Raw genomic sequence first — 21,356 nt, 5'->3', positions numbered from 1 at the left:
TATGATACGCTACCTAGAGCTACACTACCTAGATTCGTAGATCGTGTCTCTTCCTTTTCCGCGCTTCTGACTGTCATCTGGTATTGCTCACTCAGCAAAGAGGTGGCATCATCAATGGAATGGATGATTGTGCTCCGTGAAGCAACACCCCGGCGCTATACAACTTCTCCATAGATATGGTGGGTTGAGCTAAGCTCCCATGAGGACTCTCTACGCGTCTGAATCATAGTAGTAGTCGTGTTTTATTGATGCTGCCCTACGTAGATTACTCGCCTAGAGAGTGTTGAGCTGTAGAACCAAATACATATGAAGACAAGTATGCAAAGATGATGGCCCCGGCCGACTCCGGTCCCATATGATTTCATAAACACAATTCAAAGACACCACGCACGCTTCGTCGGGAAAATACGCCATATATCCAACCGTAAATATAGAAAGGAGGAAAGGAATCAAAACCAAAAAGGGCGGTGAGATCAGTCCAAAGCAACAAGATCAATCGGGGTCTCTACGCCCCTCGCTGGATATTCGTCGACATTAACGTGATCTTGTTCTTCTTCTTCTTTTTCCCGCCCGTAGGAGCCGAGGAAGCAGCCGCATCGCTCGCCGCGGCGGCGGCGCTTTCAGCGACGACTTCGCTCTCTCGCTGGGCCATGAGTTCGTCCTCCCATCCTTGAAGCCACCCATCATGCGGAACAGCCCCCGCGTGGAGGTCTGGCGTCCCTGAAGGGGGCGCGATCGCTGTGGTTCCCCAGACCGTCCGAGATCCTGGAGGGCTAGTGGAGGGGGAGGAATTTGCCCCGAGATGAGATGACGACTGCGGGGGCGATGCGGAGACCCCAATATCCACGGATGCAGCGTCGGCACCGCTCGCCAGTGGTTGGAAATCACGGTCGGAAAAGAACGTTTCACGGGTCTCGATGCCGGGATGTTCCTTGCGGATAGTCGCCCATCGCTCCGCGTCCTCTGCTTTCTCAGCGCGAACCCGACTCTTTTCCTCACGGTGTTCTTTCTCGCGATTACGCTTCCTTCGCCTCCCTATCTCCGAACTGAAACGCTGTAGAACTTCAGGAGCAACAACATCGGTCCAATCGCACTCCAGAAAGTTCACCTCGCAGCCTTGGGGGAGGTGACCCAAATACTTGGCGCGCTTGCGCAGCTCGTCGTCGACAATATGACCGGTGGAGATGTGCTCGACTCGGGGGAGGATGGTGGCCGGGAACATAGGATAGTCACCAAAAGCGGCTTTCAAGATACGGATGTCCAGGGAAGAGAGATAGAAATGAGGGAGGCCTTGGTAGAAGTAGTAGGGGTGATCGGGCGGATGAGGTCCGTGGGTATCTTTGTTCCGAGCCGACGGGAGGTGACCTCGACCAATTCCGGGATCTCTTTGCTTGGACTTCGCTTTACGCCCCCGTCCTATGTTCGTGCTGTCCATCGCTTCTGTTATCCCATCAATGTCGCTGGAGACGGCAGGGATGGAAGACGTTGGGATATGGCCGGATGAGGAGCTCTCTCCGGACTTGATAGTATCCTGTGATGTATCTGTCGGGACCGCTTCTTCTGGCGGGGGCTGAACTGACACCGATTCCTCGGGTGACGTGAGAGGTGCAGGCTGCCGTGCGACGTCAGGTGGGTTTCCGATGCCCTGGAGATTTAACTTGGCGTCATTGATGGCACCGATGGCCTTGCGGCTCCAGGTGGTCTCATCCCCGAACAAAAGCTCATCCTCTACTTGCTGCTGACGAATATCTTCGATCTCCGCATCGTACTGTGCGGCCATATACTCCTCCCCACCTTTCATAATGCGTGCATAATCCGACACTTCGGCCGCATGGTACCAAGGTATATCTTCTCCCGGCCCAAGAGGCTCCGCGCCGTCCCGAGGCAAGGCCAGGGTGCTGCTAGGGTCTCTCTTGACCAATCGCAACACGACGTCGCCACCCTCAAAGGGAAGATCTCCTTCCTGACCCCGAAACCACCGGACTGGACGAGTCTCCGAGATGTACACGGAGTCCCAGCAAATGGGGCATTTCTTCCACCGAGGTTTCTTTTCGGGCCCCGCATTGTGGTCGTCCGTCGAATGCATATATCGGATCAGGCACGGTAGGCAGAAGATATGGCCACATCGAGCCATGCGGGGCGCCACCGGGATGGACAGGCAGATGGGACAGCTAGCGGACTGCGTCTGAGCCGACACCAGCACTTGGAGCACCGAATCCCAGTCTAAATGGACATCGGCGTTGGCCGCTTGCGCATAATAATTTCGATTTGGCGCCACAATAAAACGGTAATTGGCGTGCACGTAACGGGCTTTATCCATGGCATGGTACCCGGAGCCGAGGCCCCAGGACGCATAGCGGCGCGTGTTGCGTGGCGGGGGTTGGTACTGGGGCCGCGGAGGAAGGGCAAAGTTCATCAGGTGCGTGATAGACGTCTGTCCCTTGCGACTATTTGTTGAATTCATGATGGCCTGTACCCACACGATTTGGTTAGGTCAACCAGCCAACCCACGGGGTCATTGGGCTCGCCAACAAGAGCCGGGACCGCATTCGCGCGGGGACACCTACCAGCTCGCTATAATCCTCATCGTCCAACAATTCCGGGGATTTCTTTTGCCTGACTTGTTTCCTCCGAGACTGATTGTGCCGGGGCGAACTCGAATTTCGCGATGAAAACCCTGCCCCAAAGCTACCAGAACCTCCCGGACGGCGCTGGGAGCCACTGTCTACCGATGACGACTGGTGGAACGAAGAGGAAACGGGTTGATTCGAGGTGTTTGACGCTTTAAAGGAAGAGGAATTCTGGCCAGCATTGGACGACATTGCTCAACAATGACTGAAGTGGAGCAGCCTACCTTCTAATGCCGGGGATGAGGTCGAGAGAATATGCGCAGTGGTAGGAGGGGAATCTAACATGCGAAAGAACGGGAAAAGAAGGAAATGATATAGAAAAAGGCTAAAGAAAAGGAATAAAAGGAGTAATGAAGAACCAGATGAGTAGGAGAGGAGGAGTAGACCCTTCCTGATCTCTTCTCCAGTCGAGGAATGGAAGAAGAGGAGGAGAGGTTGGAGATGATTGATAAGTAGTAGTTTTGAGTGAGGAAGAGGGAAGGAGGGGCGAGTCATACTTCGTATGTAACCGTACCTCATATACCAGAATACCACCTGTAATACGCCGATAATACTGAAATACGGCGATCGTACGGTATGATTCCCGGCTTGGCATCCCGTCGGCAGCCTCAGGCACGTGCCCCCCCCGTCCGCCAAAAAAACATCATCTCATCTCATTCTCCGCCAACCGCTTCTCCTTCCTCTCCGTATCTCACTTCTCCCTCAGACCTCCCCGTGTTTCTCCCTCGATCTTACCTTGGATTCTTTCTCTGGACCCCGAACATCCCTGGGGGTATTCTTATTTCTAGTCTCTTTTTCAATCCACAGTCCTACTGCAGGTGGGTGCACCCCAGTCGAATTTCCATCAATCCCACTACACCCGCACACTTCAACCTTCCTCCTTCCCCCCACGCTCTTCTCCTGGGATCTTTCTGTCTTCGCGCGCAAATTTCACGTTAATAATTCCTTTGAAAGACCGCAGCAGGTCCATCATCCCGCCCAGCGCCCGCATACCGTCGCCGTCGTCAACTTTCCCTTTGTCTACGTCGCAGATCTAGCTTGGGAGCTAGGATGGCAGCATAGACGGGAGAAATAGCTTTTCCAACTTTGGCTTACCTCGATTTCATCACGTATGGCTACCGTTGAGGTACCTCGTGGTTGAACCGTCAAGGCGACTTTTCCGACGTGTCTAGACCATGATGAATCACCATCTGCCCGCGATGCCGCTTGGGCAGCCACCCATGTCTGGCCCCCGGCGGCAGCAGGATATACCATACTCGGCCGGTCCTCCCAACATGCGCTCGCCGCCGGCGTACATGGGTTACCCTCCTCACATGAATGGGCACATGCCCGCATATTCGCCCCAGCAATATCCGCATTGGTTCCCCGCATACCCTCAGATGCAACCGCCTCGTCCCTTTCAACCTCCGTACGCGCCGATGTTCGTGTCCTCCTACCCTCCTCCCGCTCAGCCGATCATGGCCCCGGCCCACATGCCGCCACCACCCCTACAACCCCGGAATTCCACCCCCCTGCAAGCGACCATGTCCCCGTCAGTGGGTTCCGCCCCGGCTCCAATTGCGATGCAAGCACAGTCGCCCGCGGCTATTCCGCTGCAATATGTCCCCAGTCCCGCCGTGTCGTCCCCTGTTTCGGCGCCTGTCAGGGTCTCAACGCCTCCGAGAGAGCCATTCCATGCACCGGTGGGTCCCTTCATCTCCTGTTCTTTCCCTGGTTTTTCCAGGTCTCAGTTTGCTGATCGAGCAATGATTCAGCTTCCATGGCTCTCGGTTCCCGATCACCCCTTCCCCGCCAGAACCCTGCGCAGACGTCGAAAAGGCCGGAACCTGCAGTCCTCATCGATCGATGTAGAGCTTCCCACGAAAGGCGGCCAGCAGAGTCATCGTGCTGTGGAGAAGACGGAAACGAAAGGAGGCGAAGTCCCGGCTCAGATCCCCTCTGAACCCCAGACCCCTGCTTTGTCCGCGGCTCCGTCAGTCGCGAATTCGACGCAACCCACCACTCCCTCCTCGGCGGTTCCCAACCTCCCCGCGCGGTCTCAGTCGCAGTCCAAGGGGTCGAAACCAGCGGTGCCCGTGGTACCGGTTGTTCCTGTTATCCCGGGCCCCCCGACCCCACGCCAGGCCCCCACGGATGATGCTGGTCGTTCTCCCGAGGCTCCTAAAGCTACCGGGGCTGCGGCAGAAGCAGACTCGGCCACTGCCGGGGAGGCCAATAAGCCATCGCCTCAGGCGACACCCAAATCGTGGGCGGACCTCGTCCGACACAAGGCAATCGCCAAAGGTGCGGGCACCGGAGGTGCGCCGCCCGTTGTGTCGAATGGCCTAGTGAACGTCAAGACCGAAACCATGGCGGATGTCCTCACGAGTCTTGGAGTAGACGTCTCTCAGTACAGCGATAAGGTTGCATTCCTTGAGCCCAGAGGTCTTGTAAATACGGGTAACATGTGTTACATGAATTCTGTATGTCGTCTCTGCACCTGTTCATTCCCCGACTTTTGGCTAACTCCCATCCCAGGTTCTTCAAATCTTGGTTTCGTGTGTGCCTTTCTATCAGTTTTTGGATCATATTGGACGACGCGCTTCGCATAGCTTCCAGAGCGATTTCCCCATGATTGACGCCATGTGAGTCACCTTTGGGATGGAAATCAACTATCATTGAGAGCCAGCTGCTTACTTTTTTTTTTCTTTTACAAGGATCATGTTCATGAAGGAATTCCGTGTCATTGACGCTGCGCAGACTGAAGAGCAACTGAAGCTTCGACTAAAGCCGAATGAGCTCGAAGAATATGGAGACTCGTTCACCCCGGAATTTGCTTACCAGGTGATCAGACAGTTGCCACGCTTCCGAGACATGCGCGTAAGTTCTTCCGTTATGTATACGAGAAAGTTTCACAAACTTTTGCTAACCCATCTTGTCACTGATTTTAGCGAGGCCACCAGCAAGATGCCCAGGAGTTCCTCGGTTTTCTGCTCGAAGAGATGCACGAGGAATGTGCTCGGGCCGCGAAGGACGTACCTCCGACGAAGGTGGATGAATCGCTACCGGATGCCGAAGCTTCGGCTGCAGATGGCGAGTCCGGCGATGGCTGGCTGGAGGTCGGTCATAAGCAGAAGGCTGCTGTCACTCGGTCATCCGGCCATATCACTCTGGAATCCCCCATCACACGAATCTTTGGCGGCAAAATCAGGTCCGAGTTTAAAGTTCCCGGCAACAAGACCTCAGTGACTTTGGAGCCTTATCAGTCCCTGCAACTTGATATCGGATCACCCCATATTCACAACATCGTCGACGCACTGAAGGGACTAACAAAGCCGGAAAGTATCCAAGGCGACTTCAACTCCCCTCGCGGCCCCAATGTGACGGCAACGAAACAGGTGTTCATTGAAAACTTGCCGCCTGTTCTTATCCTCCACCTGAAACGGTTCCAGTATGATAGCGTCACCAACGGGACGCAGAAGATTTGGAAGAGGATCGGTTATCCGCTCGACTTGGAAATTCCTCGCGAGGTGTTCCCGTCCAACAAACGCAACATCATGATGGCGCAAGGTGGATTGCCCAAGTACCGACTTATGGGCGTCATCTACCACCACGGCAAGAACGCGAGCGGCGGCCATTATACGGTCGATGTTCGCCGCCAAGAGGGTCGTGAATGGATCCGCCTTGACGACACAGTCATTCGCCGCGTTAGAAGCGAAGACGTTGCCGAAGCCGGCGGTGAGGAAGATCCTCAGGTTATTGCTGCGGCGCTGGAGCAGCACCGAAACGATAGAGATCCGAACATCAACAACATCTACGGTCACATTGAACAAGATGACATGGAGCATTCCGACAGTGGGCGTGGCTGGAGCCAAGTGAATGGCACGGGATCTGGCCATTCCAGCAAGAAATCTACCGGTGCTGCAAACGGGGCTGCACCATCTGGACCCTCGTCCGGGGTTCGGACTCCGCTTGGGCGGTACGGATCTCAGGATAACAAGGTGGCATACTTATTGTTTTACCAGCGCATTGCATGATTTGAAGAACCTACTAGACCGCTTTGAATTGCCGATACACAATATCCAGTGTGGTCAGTCTTCGATTAACAGCCACCAATTCTCCGCACAATGCAGAGACACAAAGAAATCTCCCGAGGGGGGAAAAGGAGAAAAAGGAAAAAAAGAAAAATCATCAAAAAAAGGAATAAAAAGAAAAAAGAACAAAAAATTTGAAATTTCGCCCGCAACCATTCGATTCCATGTTTTCTTTTTCAGCGACAAATTTGTTCATCACAATCGGCTGAATCGATCTTTTATCCGTCTAATTGGTGTTGAACAACAACACAATCTTGCCTCGTGACTTGCACTGGGGTTTGGCTGTTCATACTTCAGCTGTACATACGACATGCATCTTTCAGGACTGTTGAACATGCCTAACAAAGTTGCATTTGGAGGGAAAAGCATGCATGATACATGCGACCTTCGCCTCATTCCCCAACTTATCTGCTTCTCATACACGCCAAATTCCTCAAAGGGCGATCTCCTGCATATTACCCCTGTTCTGGATTTCGACACACGCGATACCCTATAACCATCTCTTCTTTCCGCTACCGCGACAAACTTCCTCTGCCCGTTTCCCTTGATCATGATTTTGCATTTGCGGTATCCACCAGTTTTGCTGGCCATTGCCGCTTCTCTCCTATATACCTCACCTTTCACACGTGCTGCTCCGTGATTGGCTCACGAGTGAAGATGAGTATCTGATGTGAAATGTGTTTGCCCAGGTGATGTGATATGGGCTGGGGAGTATAACGATTGCACGATTTTTTTACACCTTATTTCCCATAGACGTATTGACATGGAGATAACAGCACCGACTGACTGACTGTCCGGGTTTGGAACTCTGTCAGCTGGAGTCAGCAGAGTTCCCAAAAGAAAGAAATCAAAAAGAGAAAAAAGAAAAGACCAGTCGATGGATGGATATTTGTCACTTTTGTCCTCTCTTATCCTTCTACCGTGTCTTACAACCTTTCTTTTTTCCCCTCGGTTTCTCATCTTCCCCTAATCTTTTTCTTCTTTTTACACTATCTAATCGCGAGGTACGGGTGGTGTATGGGGTCTACCCCGGGGATGAATGAATGAATGATGGATGGATCGATGGATTGGATCGATGGAAGGAATGAAGGAAAAATGGAGGTGATGTTTTGTTGGTGTGGATGAATGATATGAGCGTGGATATGCAAAGGATTTATTATACTCACTAGCTAGGCCAATGGGACGAAGGGGGGGTGTGATGCCTTAGTACCTAGGATGGATAAGGAGGGTTTTTTCTCGAAGATCCTAAAAGCGTGTGATAGGAAACTTATTCAGAATTTTCTATGACTTTCCTGATCTTATTGGAATTACGTGATTGTAGAAGATTCGCGTGGGATGGGCAGATGAAATGTGGCATCCCTAGTCATGAGATATAGGATGGATCTCTTGGGATGTCCCGTAGGTGTTAAGGTATGGCAGAGTCCAACTTCGTGGGTTATAGTATGTGGATAACGACACGTAGGGATAATATAATTCGAAGCAGAACAGATCTCGGTAAGCTAAGCTAGACACAATCAGACCGTGCGACAGGGTGTGTTCACCACACTGTCAAGCCGCGACCGGCGTGAGATGAACATGCAGAGGAGGCTTCTCCCAAAGGAAGTACACCTTCTGCCTCTCCATCCAATCCAAACTATCTTGCGCAATCTCCATATCGAAATTGTAGATCACGCGGGCTAGAATCAGACGCATCTCGGCGTACGCAAGGCTATATTATATCGCTTTGTTAGAGGCAAGGGTTGCACCGCACCGTAGGAGGGGGGGATACTCACTTTCGTCCTAGGCAGTTGCGAGGACCCACGTGGAAGGGCTGCAGGATGTCAAAGTTGTCGTTGGAGTACCGCTCGTCGCCGAGAAAACGCTCCGGGTGGAATTCGAAGGGGTCGGCAAAGTGCTTCTTGTTGTGGTATGTGGCCCAGTGGTGGATTGCGACGACCGTCTGTTGGTGGTTGGTCAGATATTGTGGGTGTTTGTTCTCCATATCTCCGGGCGAAGATGAAGGGGATAGACGGGAAGTGAAGATAGAATGGGGTAGAAAGACCGTGGGTTGCTTACATCTTCGGGGATAACGTGGCCCACGATTCGGCGCCCGCTCTTGGGTACCACTCGGGGTAATCCGGCAGGGACTGGAGGATACATCCGCAGGGTTTCGTTCAGACAAGCCATCATGTAAGTGAGCCGGCCCACGGAGTTGATGTCAATCTCGTCCTCGCTGGCGAAAGAACTGCGGACCTCGTCGGCGAGCCGGGCCAGTGCTTTTGGGTTGGTAACCAGCAGAAAAGTGACGCCAGAGAGCAGCGTCGCCGTGGTCTCGGACCCCCCAATGAGCAAAATGGTGCTGTTCGCTTCCAATTTATCAAGAGTGAGTCCCTGTTCAACGTCAGCAACCAAGACACCAGTGGATTCGCGGCATCACATCAAACCGACCAGTTCATCCTGCTTCCTCAGCAGCCCCTCGATGAGATCCTCGCGGCCTTTTCCCGCCTGCATCCGTTCACGAAGGTTGGCAAAGGAGAGCTCCCTCTGCTCTTCGAACTTTCTCGTCATCGACTTCGGTATCGCAGAGAGAAGAAAGCTCTTGAGTCTGGGAAAGAGGCTGCCTAGGCCCAGCAGCATCGTGCCCGTTTGTGCCGACTTGAGAAGTAGAGGAATGAATGGGTGGTAGCATGAATTCTTCAAGCAATCAAAGCCTTTCCCGAACGCCAGGTCTCCAATGATGTCGAACGTAGTAAAATTGTACCAAGCGACCATGTCCAGCGGGTTGGAGCCACCAGACGTCTCCCGTAGTCGTTGGATGAGCAGATCAACATACTGCCCGATCAGAGGCTCTTGTGCTCTCATCGATTTCTCTGAGAACCCGTGAGACATCTGCCGACGCAGGACGCTGTGCTCTTCCCGGGGGGCATTGATGATGCTGGTTGGAACGTAGTCGATCGCACGGTAGAATTGCGCCCACTTCCCTACCTCTTCGGTGCCTGCGGCCTGATGGCCCATGATGTCCTTCCAAGCGTCGGCCGTCGAGAAGGCCAATTCATTAGGGGCTATCCGCACGATATCCCCGTACTTCTCGTGCAGGGCTAGCATATCGAAGGGCAATGTACCCCGTAGGAGGCGATAGCAGTACGGAAGCCGGGACATGGCATAGCTGCGTGGGCCTGGAAACGACCGCAACGGATGGAAGAAGACATTATAGATCACCGTTCCCACCGCACGGACAATCACCTGAATGAGGTTAGTGGGATAAGAAAGACCAGACAGAGGTGGGCAGTACGTACGGCTGCGATGATGGCAACGGCCAAAGTGCCCAACTGATTGATCAGAAACGCCATACTAAAGATCGCTCACGAGGAACTATATCAGATTCCAGTGTAAGGAAAAGCAAGCGCCACACTGGGCGGGACCTCTGCCTTTTGAAGTCTTCCGGCATTCATCTCGGATGGCAAAGTTTCCGTTCCAGGTGTAGGATCGTCTGGGGCGAGCAAGCAATGGCAATGTACACCCTTGTCTCGGCTTCCTCACGTTCTCCGACAATCACCATCATGCCTAGGCTTTTCTCCACTTTCGCAACGAGGTACAAGAGGGATGGTGTAGGGCATCGACGCTTGTGATTCGACGGCCGACAGCTGCGTATTCGATACGAAGTCTTCCTTTAGAGTTATGACACATTGCCAAGACAGAAGTGGTCGCGTCGTCGTCGAATAGAAAGATGGTTGGCGAAGACATCAAAATATGGGGTTGATATGTCGATCACCTGCATTGGTATATATATTAGTAATTGACATAGCATAACTAAAGCACGTGTTAATATGACTCAGCATGTTTATCTCAGCAGCGGTAATATACCGTAATGCCGATACCACGCCCGGAGGTGATCGCGGAGATAAACCAAAAGAGCAGAGAGAGCCCAGGATGAGATGCTCAGGATAGACTGGTCACAGCATTCAATGGCTGAAGACTCACTGTTGGGGACTTCAAATGCCACTTCTCATTGTCTCTCTGGAATATTACAAATTATTCTAGTCTCCTTACCTCCTGCGTCTCACCATACCACCTCCTCACTCTGCCGTGACCTCCCTACAGTTCTGTATGCCCTCTTACCAACTCTGGTATCCTGCAGCGCTCTCCCTCCCCGCCCGTTGCTTCTCTTCCCCTCTCGCAAATCGCCGACTGACCAGACCACCTGAAGACTACTCCTTCCTACACACGTCTTCTCCATGATCAACTGCGCGGCTGTCGACCGGTCTTAAGCGGTTGGATAAAGGTTCAGCCCTGTGCCTAGTGCTGTGGCTAGTGCTCTCACTATCACGGCGGGATCTTTTTTTTTTGATCGCCCTTCCCTCCAGTGACATTGGCGGCGAAACTGGGTCTTCAGGGTCCATTTATAAGCTTCAGGTCGGGGATTTACATCCCAAGACTGCAGCCCCTCCGGCCCCGAAGCTTGTTCAATTTGCCAAGAATATTTTATTTTGACTTCCTCCCCGCTCCGACCCCCCGCCTCAGTCCCTTCCGGCCACGCCCGTTGCGATCCCAACCCTATTCGACCTGGTACGACGACATGAATACCACTACACCCTCTCCGACGCCGGGCCCTGCGATCAAACGTTCCCCCAGTCTCCGATCGCCGTCGAACTCGGCCGCCGGGGCCAAACGCAAGCGCACGACCGCCGCCAAATTCTACGCCGTCAAGGTGGGCTATCAGCCTGGGGTCTACAATGAATGGAATCGGTGTTTGAAACAGGTGACTGGGTTTAAGGGCGCGGTGTGTAAGTTCATCACATTTCTCTTGTCTCGGGTCTGCAATACGACGTGGTCCTGACAAAACTCGTCCGCCTCACAGTCCAAGCGTTTCCCACCCTCGAAGAAGCAAACGCCTTTCTCACGGGCACCAAGCTCCCTGCGGGACAGGACGGTGGCCCCTCCAACCCCGAATTTACGAGATTTTACGGCATTCAGCGCGGACGGACGCCGGGAGTGTACACGGACTGGGCCAAGGCGCAAGAGCAGATCAAAGGGTTCCCCCGACCGCGGTACAAGAAGTTCGCGACCAGGGAGGAGGCAGAACAATTTGTCCGAGAGGCTGAGACTGGGCAGGCTCCCGGTGCTCCCGGTATGCTCAAAGATGTGCCACGAGACGAGCAAGGTGCCCCCGTAGAACCGGGAGACGGCCCCTTGCCTCCGGGCGCAGAGGATGGGTTTGATCCCAATCTGTTGTTGGATCCTGCTACCGGGAAGGTTGTCTACCGATCGGCGGACCAGGCCAATGCCACGAAATTGAAGGCCACCGGCCCGCCGGGGATGTTGCGGATCTACACCGACGGGAGCTCGTTGAAGAACGGCCAACCACTTGCGTCGGCCGGGGTCGGCGTTTACTTTGGTCCCGGGGACACAAGGTTTGTCTTCATTCTTGCCGATCCGTCCTCATTCTAAACCACTCTTCGCTGACATCAACCCTTTTTCCCCAGCAGAAACGTCTCGGAGCCTTTGAAAGGTGGCCGGCAGACCAACCAACGCGCGGAGTTGACCGCCATCTTCCGCGCACTGGACATCGCGCCCCGTCATCGGGACGTGACCATCTTTACGGACAGCCGGTATGCGATTGACTGCGTGACGGTGTGGTGTATCAAATGGCGGCGCAACCAGTGGATGACGGCCGATAACAAGCCGGTCGAGAACAAGGATCTAGTCGAATCCATCGTGGCGAAGATCGAGGAGCGCAACGAGCTCAAGGTCAAGACGTGGTTTCAATGGGTCAAGGGGCATAACGCCGATCCGGGCAATGTGGCGGCGGATCGATTAGCAGTCAACGGAGCCCAGCGGGGCGTGTCGGAGAAAGCAGCGGCCCTAGAAGCCACCCGGAATATCCCTGACGAGGCGTTTGACGAGGAGGATGAACTGTTCTAAGCGTCCTAGCAAGGGGAGAAGATCAAGGGGCTGGGAAGGGAAGCAAGATCTCTGTTTATCCAGTGTATTTGGTGTTGTTCCTTCATTCTACGTTTGATGATGATGGTATCCTGACGGACTCTTTATGTCTATTTCTATTTTATGACTTTTCCTTCCCTCGTGTCTTCCCCACTTCTTTCCCCTTGAGTGGGGAAAGGATGGGGATCAGCTCGTTCCTGGTTATTATTTCTGTCCCTGGATCTTGGACTGGTTTTCTTATCCTTTGTGGAGGGACTTTTGGCATATTATACTCGCACGATGACATTTGGAATGATATATGATTGATTGTAATGAATAGAAACATGCATTGAAGTGATGATAATTAGTCTGGCTCGTATTCAATCTACAAATCCCGTGTCTCTAAACTATTTAGATAACTAGCTGGAGTTTATCTCCCCAAACGGGGATGGATCGGACACGGCCGCATTCCGATGGCGTTTTTCCCTCCCACATTCCCCTCTTGATTCCTTTCTTCCCCCTTCCCATGTGTATGACAAATGACAGCTTCTGCTGAACATCGGATTTTTACGGTTGATATCATCTTGTCTGTTGGGTACTCCTGATTTGTTTCCTTGCTGATAATCCTGCACTCCACTCCGCTTTCCATTCGTGTGATCCGAGACATCGTCGTCTGTGACGAGACTGAGAAACCGACCGGATTTCTCAAATGACACTGCAGACACTGCGCTGGAATCCCACTCGTACCATGGTTGAATAACACGTGCTGGTCTATATACTATCATTGACTTATCGAGCACATTGACCTGGGCTACGTTAACCAAGAGCTTTTTTCCCGGCCTGTCTGTGGGTAGTAGAACCCTTTCCTACCGCGGGGAGAGCTTCCTGTTCCTCATTCAAACAGCTCGAGGAGCACGAAGGAAGAAGTAAACAGCATGCCGACTCTTTCGTTGATCAATTTCAACATTGTCTGTGCGACGTTGGGAGGGTTCATATCGATCTTTGGGCTGGTATCTTACCTGTTCAAGGAGAGATTCTACCTCTCGGAAGCACGTACGTTGACCCTCTTGTCTCGATGAAATCAATACTAACAGTACCAGTGATCTCCCTGCTGGCCGGTGTGGTCTTCTCCCCAGCAGCAGCGAATTTCATCCGACCCTCGGAATATGCAATGGGCTCCGAGCAGAACCTAGAAGAGATCACCCTGTACTTTACCAGGCTCGTCCTAGGAGTCCAGCTGGTCCTCGCTGGGGTCCAGCTCCCCAAACGGTACCTCCAGATTGAATGGAAAAGCTTGTCTCTTCTCCTGGGCCCCGGCATGAGCGCCATGTGGATGTGTAGCAGTCTTGTCATCTGGGCGATGGTCCCGAACCTATCGTTCCTGCATGCGCTCGTGATCGCCGCTTGTGTGACCCCGACCGATCCCGTTCTGTCGAACTCGATCGTGAAGGGAAAATTCGCCGATAAGAATGTTCCGCGGCCGCTGCAGAAGATCATCGTCGCTGAGTCCGGCGCTAATGATGGTCTCGGGTATCCGTTCCTCTTTTTTGGGATGTACCTTGTTAAGTACACTGGGATGGGAGGCGCCGGACAGGTCGGCGGTGCGGGGAAGGCTATGGGCCTTTGGTTTTATGAAACTTGGGTTTACACGGTGATTCTGAGTGTGATCTATGGGATTTTTGTCGGTTGGTGCTCTAGGGAGCTCTTGCACTGGGCGGAGGAGAAGCATTATGTCGATCGGGAGAGCTTCCTGGTCTTTGCCATTGCCCTTTCGGTATGTCGAGCCTGTGTCTTTTCCAGTCGCTGCTAACACATGATTGCAGCTGTTTATTGTCGGCACGTGCGGTCTTATCGGAACAGACGACCTTCTCGCGTGCTTTGTTGCCGGAAATGTCTTCACCCAAGAGTAAGTTGCTCAAGTCCCTGGAATAGAACTGTCTGCTGACGGATCAGCGACTGGTTTCGCCTCGAAACCATGGACGATTCGTTGCAGCCGACCATCGACATGCTTCTGAATCTGTCCATCTTCATCTGGTTTGGCGCAGTCTGCCCGTGGTCTTCCTTTCTCAATAACGACACCATCCCCCTCTATCGGCTAGTCTTCTTGGGCATTCTGATCTTGCTCGTGCGGCGCATACCGATCATCTTCGCGATGCATCGGTACATCCACCAGATCGAAAACATTTACCACGCTGGTTTTGTGGGGTTCTTTGGGCCGATCGGGGTCGGGGCGGTCTTCTACCTGTCGATCAGTCGCGAGTATCTCCGTGAGATTAAGGTCAATGGCGAGGTCCGTGAAGATGCCCACCGGCTGTCGGAAGCGGTGAATATCATCGTCTGGTTTCTCGTCGTCTGCAGTATTGTGAGTTATTCTCGTCATCTTCTTCTCTTTCTTCCATCCTTTATTTCTAACCAGCCAGGTGGTCCACGGCCTGTCCATCCCGTTGGTAAAAGCCGGATACAATCTCCCGCGGACCATTTCCAACGCCCTCAGCACTAGCACGGCCGTGGACTCCGAACCCGTCACCATCGCGAGTACCCCTCACACCCACAGCACTGCGACGCGGAATGTGGATAACGGTGCCAACAATCGCGGTCGGAAGCGCGGGGGTGGGCGTGATGATCCCCAGCCTACCGTCTTTCGCATTGGTCGATCCGTCGTGCAGCCGTCGTCTTCACAGCAGGACGGCCAGATGCTGGGGACCGGGAATGTCGAAGAACCCGAGCGACCGGTCAATCTGATCATTACCGGCCCTAGCACGCCTAAAGGGTCGTCGGTCGGTCTGGAACGGTCGATTTAGAGTATATTAACTGGGGAGAGGGGAGGGGAGGAGGTATGTTGCAGTCATCAGGATGAAGTGTAGGGGTGGATAGAAAGGACTCAGGTCCTGTTAGATATAGTTGGAAGTTGATACGTAGTAGAATAAGATATCCAAAGACCAGATAGTAGTTAGAGGATGAGATATATGAAACAATGGTGTTGCTCGCAGTGATATAAATGATAATTGACTTGGCACCTAATTTGATCTTAATTTCTCCTGTTTTACTTTATTCCATGCTAGTGATTATGCTTTACCCCGTACAGACAGCCAAGATAGTTTCCACGAACCAGTGGACAAGATCGATCGTCCCAACTAGCAGAGCGGGGCCAAGCGGGGCCGATCAGTGATGGATTCCCAGCCACTAGATCATATAGTATTAGAGTTGGAAAGACGAGGCTGGGGCTGAGGATTGTGAGATACGTCGAGGTATTTTGTCCAAGCTGGCAGTCTGTTTGCTGATCCGGCATGTACTCAGTCAGATTCTTGTTCTTGCTTGGGATCAGCCCCTGACCCGGTTTCTTCATAACTCTTATTTCAGCTCACACAAATCCACCTTTATCTACGTCTATATTTTCATATATGTATAAAAATGGGCGACTACCACCCCCTAAACAACATCGATGTCCCCATCACGGTGGTCGGCGCCGGTCCAGTGGGCATGCTACTGGCCCTGCAACTAGACCGTCTGGGAATCCCTCATCTACTAGCTGAAAGAAACCCTCACACCACCAAATGGCCCAAGATGGACCTGACCAGCACGCGGAGCATGGAGATCCTTCGCGTGCTCGGTCTGGCGGATGAGTATCGCGCGCTGGAGGGAGCGGTCGATATAGACGCCAATTTCGATTCCGTGTTTCCTACGAAGGTGTTGGGTGAGGGGAGGAGGGTTTTGGGCGAGTGGGTATGTTATCTTCTATTTACTTATTATTTCTTTGTTATTGTTTAATATACAGCGAAGTGTATGTGATTAAAAGACTTCTGATGAAACCAGAACCAACCCTCTGTCAGAATCCAAACGGCCCACATCCGCCAAAACAACGACGGCAGCCAGCCCGCAGAGACAGGACAGCGATGCACGCAGATCGTCTTCGAAGCATGGATGAAGGAGATCGTCTTGACCCGGACCAGCTGCGTCGAGAGCAAATTCGGATGGACCTACCTCGGCCACGAGGAGAACAAGGACGGGATCGCGACCACCTTCGTCGACCAGGCTGGCGTGAGGCATGTCATCCGGAGCAAATATCTCGTTGCCTGCGACGGGGGTGGTAGTCGTGTGCGGAAGGAGGCGGGTATTAAGATGATTGGGGGTCCTATGTGAGTTCCAATCACGGTTCAAAGACGATTGACGTCTGTATATCACTGTTCTAAATGTTCAGGCCCTCCGGCTACACCTCGTCCATTTCAGATCGCAAGAGCTTGCACGCGAGCTCAACGGCAGACGCTTCTGGCATGCATTCCCCATTAACGGAGGATTCCTGCTCGACCAAGACGGTCGCGATACCTTCACGGCCCATCTTGCAGTCGACCAACTCCCTCCGGGGCCCATCGACCCGTACGAGCTTGTCTACCGCTTCTTGGGCGGATTCGGCCAGAAACATGAAATCAAAATCGACGAGGTGCTCGTCCACAGCCAATGGAACCCGAATTTTGGCGTTGCCGAACGCTATCACAGCGAGAGTTTGAAGGTCTTTCTTGCTGGGGATGCAGGTAAGTAGCCCGTTCCCTGAACAAATTCATAGTATTTTCAAGGTCAACTGTATCTAACCAGTGATATAGCTCACCGCAGCCCACCCCACGGCGGCTACGGCATGAACAGCGGCGTAGCAGACGCATTCGACCTCGGCTGGCGGCTATCAGCCCTTCTTAAAGGCTACGGCGGTGATCTACTCCTGCGATCGTACGACCTCGAACGTCGACCGATGATGATCAAAGCCTTGGAGCGCTCCCACCGGCACGCAATGGAACACGTCAAGTTCCACGCAATGTTACCAGCAGATCGCCCCGTGCTCGAGCAAGACACCCCCGAGGCCGATGCCCTCCGCCGCCAGATCCGAGACTTCTTGACCGCGTCCGGCCCGGACACCATCGACCGCGGCGTCGAGCTCGACCTCCGGTACCACTCGCCCGTGATTTACCAGGATGGTTCGCCCGAGCGAGAGTGGTCCCCGCGGCGATACGTCCCTAGCACGCGGCCTGGCTCTCGCGTGCCCCATGTGTTCCTCCGGGACGGCACGACGAGCACTTACGATTTGTTCGGGCGCGAGTGGACACTCGTTCATTTCGTTGATGGTGCTGACGACTCCTCCGCCAGCGAGGTCTTCTCTGTCGCTGCCGAACAGCTCGCCTTCCCGCTCAAGCGGGTAATCCTCCGCAACGAGCCCCACGCCCACCGCATCTGGGAGAAGCCGCTTGTGTTGGTCCGTCCCGATACGCACGTCGCGTGGAGAGGCACGGAGCAGGAGCTAGCGCGTCAGGACGTGATGGAGATCCTGAACGTGGTTTCAGGAAATGTCCCCTTCAGTGGGTATGAACCGATGTCCGGGGCTTATGTGGAGGATTTCAAGCAGCTGGTGGCGCCGGTTTGGTCCGGGGATGAGCATGCTAATTCGCAGGCTAGTATTGCGGGGGAGAATTTTTGAGGGATTTCGGTAAATATGGATGGATATGGGTTTGAGTGGTATGTTTGTTGTTGCGGTTAATCTGTCTATATATTTGTGATGGTTTTTCAGGAGCGGTATGGCTACGAATTGCTTGAATTGGTTGCATTCACCGTTGATATATAATGTCTGTCATCGACTTTTCATACCAGACTGAACATTGTAAGTGTTGGATATCAACACCCTATCACTCGCTGATTGGTATTTTTGTTCGAGTGGTCAAGATAGACATGCTATCAGTAAGAACTATCACTTAGTAGTGATACTTGACAACTGTGCATGCCTCTATAGCTCACGCAGTATGACCCACAATGAAGAAGCATTCAATCAACAACTGTTGAATACAGTTTGACTCGAATCTCCACTGTTGATCCATTGAGTAGCTCACATGATTGACCTTTTGTGGATAAAATTTCCCAAGCGTCGAGTGGATTGATAGGTTGTCATCCTTGCATATACATGCAGACTAATGAGGATGTTAGAGCCATCAAGGGCACTGTCAACAAGCACGACCGTTGAGCTTCTGGGGATAGGTGAATGTCCTGCTGAGCTCTGACCTACAGAGAAATTGGACTCATCTTGCCAACATCCAGAGTATTCCTGAATAAAGAAAGAAGAGTTAGCTTTCATCACCGGTATCCAACGATCGCATCATCAACACGATAATCGCATCAACGCGGGATGTAACCTGCACCATCCCAGCTAGCTCGTTCGGGCCAATTAACCCAATGATGCGATTCTTGTTCTTGAAGACGAGTAGTTTATCTCCAAGTGGAAAGCTTGATATCCTGGTCTGTTGTTTTAACCCCGCTTCCACCCAGTTCTCTCTACAGACTTACTCTCGTCGTCTACAGCCCATCGTTCGATCCACGTCAAGATGACGGGCCATGTTGAGGGTCTCAGTGCGAGACGCACAGAGAAATCCGACAATATCGAAATAGACCCCAAGAAAGAGGCACAGGCTGTGCCCCATGAAGTCGATGGTGCCCATGAACTGGATGGTGAAGACTGTCCTTCACAAGAGGGCGATACTCACTATGTCAAAGGACATCCGGTCATTCGCAATGGTAGACACCCCAACCCTCTACGGGACGCAGCTAATTGAACAGGCGCCGATGTCTCCAAATATATCGTATCTGTGCGCGATGATGGCGATCCGGCCCTAACCTTTCGTTCTATCGTCTTGGGCTCCGCGTTCACTGCGCTATCGAGCGTCATCACGATGCTGTATACGTTCAAGCCCATCCAGATGCAGGTCTCGGCGGTCTTTTTGCAACGTAGGTTTCGAGTCTACTAAACTCTCATATCTCTGTCTCACTGTACTAGTCCTGGTTTACGTATTTGGGGAAGCATGGGCCCTGTCCACGCCCCGTCCGGAGCGGTTTCGATCGACTGGGCTGCAAAAAGTCCTGCGCTTTCTGAATTTCGGCCAACCGTTCGGCATCAAGGAGCACGTGGTGGCTGCACTGATCGCGTCCTCGGGAAACAATGGGCTGAACGGAGTCGAAGTCTACGCTATCGAGAGACTGTTCTACGACCGAAGCGTGTCCGCCACGACCGCCGTGCTAGGCACCTTCTCCATGGCGCTCTGCGGATTCGTCCTGGCCGGCGTCTTGCGCGCGCTGATCGTGTATCCCTCCGAGATGGTCTACTGGTCAACTCTACCCCAGGTCGTGCTCTACCAGAACCTGCACTTCGACCGCAGCGCCAACAAGGAGCGTCTCGCCAAGTTCGGATGGGCGCTGGGACTGGCCGCTATCTGGGAGCTCTTCCCTGCGTACATAGTCACCTGGCTGAGTGGATTTTCGGTCGCCTGTCTGGCCTCCATGCGCGCCCCGCAGGGCACTCGCACGGTGCTGGCCACGATATTCGGAGGCGCCTCCTCGAACGAAGGACTGGGGCTGCTGAATTTTGGCCTCGACTGGCAGTATATTCAGAGCACGTACCTCTCGCTGCCGCTCAAGCAGCAGCTCAACACCTGGATCGGCTACATTATCTACTATCCGTCCTTGCTGGGCCTGTACTACAGCAACGCGTGGAGCGCCAAAAGCTTCCCATTCATGTCGACCTCGCTCTTCCTCGCCAACGGCACGCAAATGTCCACCACCTCGATCCTCAACGACCGCGGCACCGTCGACTACGCCAAACTCCAGGAGATCGGCCTGCCCTATCTCACCTCGTCCACAGTCTGGGGCTACTTCACCGCCAACCTCGCCATCGGAGCCCTCATCGCCCACGTCCTCATCTTCTTCACCAAAGACATGCGCCAATCCTGGACGCAAGCCCGCACCCACACCCAGCCCGACCCCCACTACCAAGCAATGCGCCGCTACAAAGAAGTGCCCATGTGGTGGTACCTCGCACTATTCATCCTCGCCTTCGTCGCGGGCCTCATCGTGAACATCAAAGGCGAGACGACCCTCTCCGTCTGGGGCTACATCATCGCGCTCCTCCTAGGCGCCTTCATCGCGCCCTTCTCCTGCGTCCTCTACGGCCTCTACGGCGTCGGCGTCGCCACCAACCAGCTCTCCAAAATGGTCGGCGGCGCCATCCACCCGGGCCGCCCCCTCGCCAACCTCTACTTCGCCAGCTGGTCCCACCAAGTCATCCTCCTCTCCGTCAACCTCTCCAACTGGCTCAAAATCGGCCAGTACACCAAAGTCCCCCACCGCACCATGTTCGCCACCCAAATCTACGGCACCCTCCTCGGCGCAGGCCTCAACTACGCCGTCATGGCCACCATCGTCACCAACCAGCGCGCCATCCTCCTCGACCCCACCGGAAACTCCGTCTGGAGCGGCTCCAACGTCCAGTCCCTCAACTCCCAGGCCATCACCTGGGCCCTCGCAAAGGAAGTCTACGGCCCCAGCGGCAGATACCTCCTCGTGCCCCTGGGTCTGCTCATCGGCCTGACCCTCCCCGCCTTCCACTGGGTGCTCCTCAGACTCTTCCCGCGCCTGCGCGATATCCACCTCAACACGGCTATCATCGCCGCCTCCGCGGGCCTGTACTACTATGGGACGACCGCGTGGATCTCGTCGAGTATTGCCGTCGGCTTGTTCTCGCAGTTTTGGCTGCGTCGTCGTATGCCGGCTGTGTACAACAAGTATAATTATCTAATTGGGGCTGCGCTGGATGGCGGATCGCAGATTGTTATCTTTATTCTGTCGTTTGCGGTGTTTGGTGCGAGTGGGAAGGAGAGGCCGTTTCCTACTTGGTGGGGGAATCCCCAGGGGCATGCTGATCATTGTTTATAGGCCCTGTCACTGGGGGCTA

At 53.6% G+C, this 21,356-nt stretch overlaps 7 protein-coding genes across 7 annotated transcripts; 5 read left to right on the top strand and 2 right to left on the bottom strand.

The window, feature by feature from the left end:
* Nucleotides 1–250: 250 nt before the first annotated feature.
* Nucleotides 251–2,882, bottom strand: P168DRAFT_271715 (RING-type E3 ubiquitin transferase MAG2). Its single transcript, XM_024835284.1, has 2 exons — nt 2,568–2,882; nt 251–2,470 (listed from the first exon to the last, which is right to left on the bottom strand). The coding sequence occupies exons 1-2, from the start codon at nt 2,820–2,822 to the stop codon at nt 506–508; spliced, it is 2,220 nt and encodes a 739-aa protein (XP_024691050.1). The 5' UTR covers nt 2,823–2,882; the 3' UTR covers nt 251–505.
* A 947-nt stretch (nt 2,883–3,829) lies between these two features.
* Nucleotides 3,830–6,646, top strand: P168DRAFT_239551 (mRNA-binding ubiquitin-specific protease UBP3; the record flags this gene model as incomplete). The annotated part of the gene is made up of 5 exons (XM_024833674.1): nt 3,830–4,312; nt 4,385–5,092; nt 5,148–5,254; nt 5,327–5,489; nt 5,561–6,646. 5 exons carry the CDS (start codon nt 3,830–3,832, stop codon nt 6,644–6,646), a joined length of 2,547 nt encoding a protein of 848 aa, XP_024691049.1.
* A 1,510-nt stretch (nt 6,647–8,156) lies between these two features.
* On the bottom strand, nt 8,157–10,408 carry P168DRAFT_255874 (cytochrome P450). The gene is made up of 5 exons (XM_024834489.1): nt 9,979–10,408; nt 9,131–9,925; nt 8,759–9,073; nt 8,476–8,642; nt 8,157–8,411 (listed from the first exon to the last, which is right to left on the bottom strand). Exons 1-5 carry the CDS (start codon nt 10,030–10,032, stop codon nt 8,252–8,254), a joined length of 1,491 nt encoding a protein of 496 aa, XP_024691048.1. The 5' UTR covers nt 10,033–10,408; the 3' UTR covers nt 8,157–8,251.
* A 613-nt stretch (nt 10,409–11,021) lies between these two features.
* On the top strand, nt 11,022–12,941 carry P168DRAFT_328509 (RNA-DNA hybrid ribonuclease). The gene is made up of 3 exons (XM_024841362.1): nt 11,022–11,466; nt 11,541–12,093; nt 12,169–12,941. Exons 1-3 carry the CDS (start codon nt 11,259–11,261, stop codon nt 12,602–12,604), a joined length of 1,197 nt encoding a protein of 398 aa, XP_024691047.1. The 5' UTR covers nt 11,022–11,258; the 3' UTR covers nt 12,605–12,941.
* A 200-nt stretch (nt 12,942–13,141) lies between these two features.
* P168DRAFT_291597 (putative Na/H antiporter) lies at nt 13,142–15,595 on the top strand. The gene is made up of 5 exons (XM_024837441.1): nt 13,142–13,654; nt 13,702–14,375; nt 14,425–14,507; nt 14,555–14,963; nt 15,022–15,595. The coding sequence occupies exons 1-5, from the start codon at nt 13,537–13,539 to the stop codon at nt 15,400–15,402; spliced, it is 1,665 nt and encodes a 554-aa protein (XP_024691046.1). The 5' UTR covers nt 13,142–13,536; the 3' UTR covers nt 15,403–15,595.
* A 570-nt stretch (nt 15,596–16,165) lies between these two features.
* P168DRAFT_283232 (uncharacterized protein) lies at nt 16,166–18,062 on the top strand (the record flags this gene model as incomplete). Its single annotated transcript, XM_024836038.1, has 5 exons — nt 16,166–16,324; nt 16,377–16,382; nt 16,415–16,737; nt 16,829–17,130; nt 17,200–18,062. The coding sequence occupies 5 exons, from the start codon at nt 16,166–16,168 to the stop codon at nt 18,060–18,062; spliced, it is 1,653 nt and encodes a 550-aa protein (XP_024691045.1).
* An 895-nt stretch (nt 18,063–18,957) lies between these two features.
* Nucleotides 18,958–21,337, top strand: P168DRAFT_320021 (OPT family oligopeptide transporter; the record flags this gene model as incomplete). Its single annotated transcript, XM_024840332.1, has 3 exons — nt 18,958–19,147; nt 19,190–19,357; nt 19,407–21,337. 3 exons carry the CDS (start codon nt 18,958–18,960, stop codon nt 21,335–21,337), a joined length of 2,289 nt encoding a protein of 762 aa, XP_024691044.1.
* Between the last annotated feature and the right edge of the window lie 19 nt (nt 21,338–21,356).

This window comes from Aspergillus campestris (assembly GCF_002847485.1).
Source record: "Aspergillus campestris IBT 28561 chromosome Unknown P168scaffold_9, whole genome shotgun sequence".
NCBI classification, from domain to species: Eukaryota; Fungi; Ascomycota; class Eurotiomycetes; order Eurotiales; family Aspergillaceae; genus Aspergillus; species Aspergillus campestris.
This window is presented reverse-complemented; position numbering and strand designations above follow the sequence as displayed.

Coding starts and splice junctions, on each gene's coding strand:
- P168DRAFT_271715 (XM_024835284.1), bottom strand. CDS start 2,822: ATGTCGTCCAATGCTGGCCAGAATTCCTCTTCCTTTAAAGCGTCAAAC. Junction 2,471..2,567: donor ATGAGGATTATAGCGAGCTG/GTAGGTGTCCCC, acceptor GTGTGGGTACAG/GCCATCATGAATTCAACAAA.
- P168DRAFT_255874 (XM_024834489.1), bottom strand. CDS start 10,032: ATGGCGTTTCTGATCAATCAGTTGGGCACTTTGGCCGTTGCCATCATC. Junction 9,074..9,130: donor TGAGGAAGCAGGATGAACTG/GTCGGTTTGATG, acceptor GACGTTGAACAG/GGACTCACTCTTGATAAATT. Junction 8,643..8,758: donor GCCACGTTATCCCCGAAGAT/GTAAGCAACCCA, acceptor AACCACCAACAG/ACGGTCGTCGCAATCCACCA.
- P168DRAFT_328509 (XM_024841362.1), top strand. CDS start 11,259: ATGAATACCACTACACCCTCTCCGACGCCGGGCCCTGCGATCAAACGT. Junction 11,467..11,540: donor TGGGTTTAAGGGCGCGGTGT/GTAAGTTCATCA, acceptor TCCGCCTCACAG/TCCAAGCGTTTCCCACCCTC. Junction 12,094..12,168: donor TTTGGTCCCGGGGACACAAG/GTTTGTCTTCAT, acceptor TTTCCCCAGCAG/AAACGTCTCGGAGCCTTTGA.
- P168DRAFT_291597 (XM_024837441.1), top strand. CDS start 13,537: ATGCCGACTCTTTCGTTGATCAATTTCAACATTGTCTGTGCGACGTTG. Junction 14,376..14,424: donor TCTTTGCCATTGCCCTTTCG/GTATGTCGAGCC, acceptor ACATGATTGCAG/CTGTTTATTGTCGGCACGTG. Junction 14,508..14,554: donor GGAAATGTCTTCACCCAAGA/GTAAGTTGCTCA, acceptor CTGACGGATCAG/CGACTGGTTTCGCCTCGAAA.